At 33.6% G+C, this 7,628-nt stretch overlaps 1 protein-coding gene across 8 annotated transcripts in view; it reads right to left on the bottom strand.

The window, feature by feature from the left end:
• Positions 1-475: 475 nt before the first annotated feature.
• Positions 476-7,628, bottom strand: part of LOC131194299 (torsin-1A-interacting protein 1-like) — a 22,286-nt gene continuing 15,133 nt past the window's right edge. For 6 of the 8 annotated variants that reach the window (XM_058175124.1, XM_058175122.1, XM_058175123.1 and 3 more), the window contains 3 exons: positions 7,287-7,340; positions 4,821-4,913; positions 476-3,703 (listed from right to left, as the gene is read on the bottom strand). In XM_058175124.1, the coding sequence (XP_058031107.1) occupies positions 2,901-3,703; positions 4,821-4,913; positions 7,287-7,340 (950 nt within the window). In that variant the 3' untranslated portion in view covers positions 476-2,900. The remainder of the gene's footprint in view (positions 3,704-4,820; positions 4,914-7,286; positions 7,341-7,628) is intronic. The other 2 variants (XM_058175129.1, XM_058175125.1) reach the window with 1 other exon arrangement.

The raw sequence follows: 7,628 nt of genomic DNA, 5'->3' as shown, positions 1-7,628 counted from the left end.
CGGCTCGGTTATGGTGATTGTGACTAACAAGGTTTTCTTCAGATTTTCTAGCTTAAACAATACATTGTCTTGTTTTTTTCATGCTAAAGAACCAAAAGCATTAATGCAGTCAGTTTCTGAAGTCTTGAGTAATCTTCGTCAAGTAAGGTTGATGGATTCCCACACTCTTGCTCTCTCAGGGTTGGGAATGAAGAAGCAGGGAGCTTGGAAGCTATCATGTTAGTGATTAAAGGTTTAATGTAGACTGCTCAAAGGACAAGACTATCCGCTTCCAATTTGGAGCATCTGGGAGCCATTCAACAGCACACAGATCTATCTGCCCAAACTGGCAGTGAAGAAGTTAACCTAAAGATGCTAGAATTGGCACAAATATCACAATTGCTGTGAGTGTCTTCTTTCAGGTGTAGAAAATGGTACATACATGTAAGAAGGGAAGAAATAAACTTTTCAGTAATGCACTCACATTTCATTATATTGTGCATAGATTTATTTACTTGAGTCTTTCTAAACATTTATCCTAAGAACCTAAGTGTTCCAGAAAACAGACTGCAAAGAACTCTAACTCATTAGGAAAGTGTCAACTGTATTACAACGAAACATTTTCAATCAAAATATAGTAATTTTTAATGAAGACTTTACACACATACATAACCAAACTGATTAAATATGTAGTCCATTATTTATCACTATATTAGGTTTTTGCTAAAAAATTAAAAACTCTTTGAATTGACCAAAGAACTTCTCTCATGAAGTAACTCAAACCTATACTCTCCACAGTCAATGTACAATGTTAATATCTGCAAATACAATTTTATTATTTATTAAATTTCTTGATTGCCCAACCCTATAAAAAAGTGGCTTTATAAAGGTTAATGCAATCTATATTTTATATTAATATTTGCTATTTATAGCAGCAATTGTAGAAAATCTCAATGTTGCTATCAGTTTGTTTAACAGGAAAAAAAAATGAACCAGTTTTCACTGTACAGTACATGCCATGAAGATAGCTAGACTGCTGTAAGACTATGCTAGATCCCCGTCAGACCTTATTCCATGTTTTCCTCTCTGCTTTGCATAAAAACCCAATAGCCGAGTGCATATGTACATGTGACAATGGGGAAGTTGAAGATATATCATGTCTTATTGCGCTGCACATTTTACAGGGACATCAATGTACATTCTCCCTCTAATAGAGAGATTTCTAGGGAAATCAAATAATTTCTTTGCAAACCATCTTCAGTATTTGAATCCATGCATCACTCGTGCAGTAGCAAAATTTTATGCTGCTGCAATGATAATAAGGAAAAACTGGTTAAAGCACTAAGGATCCTTATTCTTATTAATACTTTGCTTAGTTATTTTTTTGTTAATTTTTAGAGAACATATATTTTAATGTGTAGTTTTATTATACAGGTAGTCCTTAACTTATGACAATGGAGCCCCAAATTTATGTTGCTAAGTGAGTTTTGTCCCATTTTATGCCTTTTCTTTCCACATTTGTTAAGTGAATCACGATAGTAATGAAATTCGTAGCACAGTTGTTAAGTGAAACTGGCTTCCCCACTGACTTTGCTTGTGAGAAGGTTGCAAAAGATGATCATGTGATCACCGCACACTGCAACTGTCATAAATATGAGTCGGTTGCCAAGCATTCAAAATTTGATCAGGGACCATGGGGATGCATAAGTGTGAAAAACAATCGTAAGTCCCTTTCTCAGTGCCATTGCAACTTTGAACGGTCAGTAAATGAACTGCTGTAAATCGAGGACCACCTGTATTACTTTTATCAGTACTAATAAAGGAGAATATTTGTAGCTCAGGATTGAAATGTGGGGTCCTTGGTGCTCCCTGAGCTTGCTTCTTTTCTTGCAGACATTTTATTACCTTAACTAGGTAATCATTAGTGCTAGATGATGTTTCCTAGTTAGGATAATAAAACATCTGCAAAAAAATAAGCAAGCTCAGGGAGCACCAAGGACCCCTCACTTTTACCAGTGAGGGGCATTATTATTAGAGTATATCGTAATTGATTTTTTTAATAATTGCTAATATATAATGCACCTATTTATCTTTCTTGATCCTGATTGTTTTTCCTATCTCTGTTTTATATAGCTCATTTTATTATTTAATGTTGCTGGTCATTGATGGGATAAATAAATAAATTTCAAATAAAATATTTCAAATTTCTCATACATCTGAAGGAAGCCTTTGGTTGTCTAATAGTGATAGTCTAACTGAACAAACAGAAGAGGCTTGTGTTTTTGGACTGATGTAATTATAATTATTTGAAAATATACATACCGTATTACATAGCTACAGGCCATTTTCAAATGAGAAAAACAGTCTATCATTGAATTGACATAGGCTTACATCTTACATAATTTTGTAGCCAAAGCAGAAACTTACAGAATCTACAGTTACAAGATTTTTTAAAATGCAGTTTTGGGAAATGTAGTAAGACAGAATTATTCTTAGGCTATAGGAAAATCTGGTTTCAACTTCAGCCTTGAAGTCCATTAAACTTCAAACAGAAAGACAGAATCTCGTACTATAATTCCTTACCTTGTTGCCCACAATCACAGTATTTTCCAAAAGGATTTTGATGCTTTCAAAAATTCGTATTACACAAAGCTGGGTGGGCCTGAACAACAAGGTATTTTCCCCTTAGTACATAATCTTGTTTTCCAATAAATCACTAGAATTGTGTTAAAGGTCAAAAAGTTATTTACAGATTTATCAGTTTCCTTATAAAGGAGAAATCTTATTCTGATATTGAATCACCTAATAACTTCAGTAATTCTGATTAGTAAATTGAAATTTTCTCATTATATAAACATTAACAGATTTATACAATTCATGTTGTGTTGCAACATATTTTCTTCTTGCTCCCTTTTCTTAAGTTATTTCATCTGTAAGCATTTCTCCTGAGGGAGGAAATTTTCCGGCCATATAGGTAAGACTAAATGGGCTATGCGACTCCACAACCCACTCAACTTGTCTGTATCCATGTAGTTATAAGACTTCGGTGTGTCTGAGTTAGTAAATTTAGCCCAGAGGAAATCTTTCACTTTCTCCTCAACTTCCAACAAGGAAAAGCTCTTATTCAGGGACTCCCCATCCAGAAGAACAGTTAATAGTAAAGCCACATCTTTAAATGCTGCATTTTCATGGTCACAGTACTTGTAAAAAATCAGGGTGGAACCTGCGGGTAATGAGTCAAACCGATGGACTACCGCTGCTTTGTTACCATTCTCAAAACCAGAGCTCAGCTTTTCATCGACAATAAGTTTGACAACATCACTATCTTGAGCTCTTGTGCTGGCCCCATCAATTTTAATTGTAAGCGCACCTTGAGAAGATGAGAAAGCATCAGCAATCTGGTTGCTTAAGCACATCAACACATCTTCAGCTTCTTTTGAAGCGGTGAGTAATAAAATAGCTGGTTCCAAATGAGGATGAGAAAAATTTAGACGTTTCTCAAAAATACCTTGGATTCTGTTCCACACTATTGCATCTTGACTTGGATAGAGGTTCCTGAGCTCTTTCATTTGGTTTTTAAATGCTTGTAGAACTTTATAATCAATTTCTGAAGCATGTATTGATGAATGCCAAAATATATACCATCCAGCAGCAGCAGCAGCAATGCAAGTTGCCACAAATATCACAATTACTGTAAGTGAGTATCTTCTTTCAGCTTTAGCAACTGGTACATACATGTAAGAAGGGAAGAAAAAAAAATTCAGTAATGCACTCATATTTTGTTATATTAAGTATACATCTTTATTTACTTGTGTCTTTCTAAACATTTATCCTAAGAACTTAAGTGTTCCAGAAAACAGACTGCAAAGAACTCTAACTCATTAGGAAAGTATCAATTAAACATTTCAGTCAAAATAAAGTATATAATTTTTTTACTGAAGATTTTAACTCACCCTACACAAATAACCAAACTGATTTAGCATGCAGTCCATTATTTATCACTATGTATTAGGTTGTTGCTAATATATTGACCAAAGAATCTCTGTCATGAAGTGACTCAAACCTATATCCTCCACAATCAATGTACAATATTAATATCTGAAAATACAGTTTTATTATTTATTAAATTTCTAGATTGCTCAATCCTATAAACAAAGTGGCTTCACAAAGTTAAAATAACTCCATAAAAACAACATTAATAAAACTGCTACCCAAGAGAACAAAATCATCTCTCTTCAGTTCAAAAGGGCCTACCAATCACTCTTAACCCAAGGGCTAGAAAAAAGCTGGGATTTTAAAGAACACTTGAAAATGGGCATGATGGAGGACATATGTATCTCAGAGGGGAAGAGATGTTATCCCACAGCATAAATGGAACAACAGAAAAAGTTGTTCTTGGTTTCCTCTTAATGACACTGTTTGGCAATGGGACCTGAAGCAGGTTAACGCTGTTGGAGCACACAAAGCAGATGGACAGCCCCTCTATTAGGGTCTATACCATTAAATGGCTTTATAGGTGATAACTACCCAGAATTACATCCAGAAGCCAAGTAAGGGCTAACTGTAAATTGCATTCTTTTATGCTCCTTGCTGTCCCATATGTACTTCATCTTATTACTAGTTGCTTCTCTCTGGCAGCTGAAATCTAGTTACTAGATTGTATCCCTAGTCTTCAAAACAGAAAAAGAAAGTTAAGTCATTCTGCATAACCGAGCACATCTGAATTTGTCTCATTACAGAGAGTTCCAGATTCCTGAGATATTTGAGACATGAGTGCATGTATAGTAAATTATATTGTTTATCACCATACATAGTTCTAAAGGATTAAAAATGAGTCTTACTTTTTAAAGCAGTCTGTAGATCCTTCTTCTGTAGAGCACTGAGCTTCTCACGCTTTGTGATTTTGTGATCCCCTAATATTATGTCAGTCTTTGCTAATAATTCAAGATTTGGGTAGAGCAAGAGAAAAATACATCACTTTCAGTAATTACTTTTTAATTTATATATCAAAATGATAGAACTTTGCAACTTTATACTGTAAAAGGTTTTCACTGGAAACAAACAATAATAAAATCAAATTTAAAAATAATTTTAATTCGAAGCAATTTAAGTTCTTTTTTATATACTTCGTAAAATCTATGTTTTAATTTTTAGACAGATACTTCTACTTTTAGGTTCCATATATATTTTGTGTTAATATTTGCTCTTTATAGCAGCAATTGTAGAAAATCTAAATTTTGCTGCCACTTAGTCTAGTAGGAAAGAAACTATCCAGTTTTGATTGTATATGCCACAAGGGTTGCTGGACTTCTGTAAGACTGTGTTAGATCCCTGTCAGACCTTATCCCATGTTTTCCTCTCTGCTTTACATAAATAATCCAACAGTCAACATGATCTGGCTGTGACAGGGTTCCAGCTTGTGAGACAAAGAAGGATCATTGAAAGAACTTGCTGCTAGGGGGTTATCAACTTTCCCAAGCAAAGTGGAAAGGAAAATGATAGATAGTAGATGGGGTTTGGGCTTTATTTGTCCAGGCAGAGAGGAAAGGAGTAGTACAAATGACCCTGCTTTGCAGAAGCTGGAGCTTTTAAGACTGTATTCTGAACTTTCCAATTTGCTTAAACTGGCCAACAGCTATTTATCCAAGCATACTAGGAAGTAATCCTGATAGAGCTGTGGCTTTACGTGCATAGGTATCTCCCACCTTCTCAATCGTTGTCCCTCTCTCAAATATTTTTGTGCTTCTTTAAGGAGTTGAAATAGGGGCCATATTTTGAAGCATATGAAAAAGTTTTTAAAACATATTCTAATCCAACTATTCTAAAATCAAATCCCATTAGTTTAATTAAAAAGTGGCTTGTTTGAAATGTTATATATCTTAGATCTAGTAGAGTAGTTTAACAAAGAAATCTCCCAACGCTGCTAGCCAGCTAGTGCAAAACTCTATGGTGTACCATGGATGGAGCATATGCGTGAACAATACAAACTAGCAATCTCAGGCTGCCAGAACTACTTTGTGGTAAAAAGCATTGTAGACTTCCTTGGCTATATATGCCATACGGTGTAAAAAAAAACACCCAAAGAAATTATACATTTTTTTAAATAGATGTCAAGGGTAAGGCCATAATTTGCTATGGTTTAGACAAAATTGATATAACTGAGTTTAGATAATCTGATGATGCATGGGAATTTAACCACTTAACAAATCTGTGAATTTCCTTTAGAACAAGAACAAGAACAATTTTCACACTTAAAATAACTTGGAGTGGAGGCATAGACTTTTGTTTCATTTTAAAAAGCTGTACTACAGATGCAAAATATGATTCCCTATCCCCATCCTTGAAACTAGACCAGTCCAATGCTAGATATTTACTTTTGAAGAATTACTTCAAAACATGCAGAAAACCAAGGGAAAAATTCATTAAACTGCCACCTCAATTTCCAGGATTGAACAGCTGCTTTAATGCATTTAACACAGGTGTTATCTTTGCATTTCAAAGCAACTCTTCCAAAATCAAACCCAACAGACTATAATCCTTAGAAAATAACACTATAACCTCTAGAAATGTATGAAAATATTTTAGGACTGGATCTGCAGATAGGTATTTTGCCAGTTTGGAATTTACCATTTTATGATAATACAATGGAACATTTAATACAAAATGGTATTTACATATTTTTAATTTAGAAAATAAAGCTATAGTTTTAGTTATTCAATTACAAAAATAAGTAACACAGAAGAACCAATAGAGGGCCTGTCCTCTATTATCATTTAAATGAGAAACTTATTTTCATTTTCTCCTAAATTTCCAATTTTCTCATGGGAAAAAACACTAGACAAAGAGATTTTTTAAGGAATGACATTTTACCCAATAATGCTGTACTAATGAAATGTGACATTTTTGTCTTTCTTGTCTTTTTTACATTAATTCTTCTTTCAAGGATAGGGAGAATGTAATTCCCAAACACTGAAATGGTAACCTACATCTGATTTCCTTCCAAATGTGAGTTAATAAAAAGAGATTAGGTTTGCCTATCACACTAAAGCAAAACCATACTATTAGTACAATGTTGTGTTCAACCAATAAAAAAGCAAATGGTACCTTTCAATACATGTCATTTAAAGAGGCAGTTAGAAAAGTACAGCAATCTTTCTAACCTACTGACAGACCTCTCAATCAGAACTAGATATCTGCTATCATTTATAGTGGCAGATCATACAAACTACACATAGTTAATATAAATATGAATATTTAAACCAAATAACATAATTCTACATATGACAGAGCACAACATTAATAAATACCTTGTTTTCTGTGCCTTAATTCTTCCAAATTCTGCAATGAATCTGAAAAAGAACCTCAACAGGAGAACATATGATCATATTAGAGATATAATCCAAGAGGTCCCATCTCTTCATTACTACAGTATGTCTAAATGCAAGAACATATACTGATTAAAAAATATTTATTCACCAATTACAAAATTCCAATTACAAAATTAGTTCATTAATTAATTAAACCAGCAAAAAATAAGACAAAATACAGCAACCATATATACTTGAAACAGCTTTCTTAAGATATGAAAAATATACATAATAAAAAAAGCAAGTCTTAACCTAGGAATTGCCAAGATTAATAACAGTAGG

This window comes from Ahaetulla prasina, chromosome 3 (genome assembly GCF_028640845.1).
Source record: "Ahaetulla prasina isolate Xishuangbanna chromosome 3, ASM2864084v1, whole genome shotgun sequence".
NCBI lineage: Eukaryota > Metazoa > Chordata > Lepidosauria > Squamata > Colubridae > Ahaetulla > Ahaetulla prasina.
This window is presented reverse-complemented; position numbering and strand designations above follow the sequence as displayed.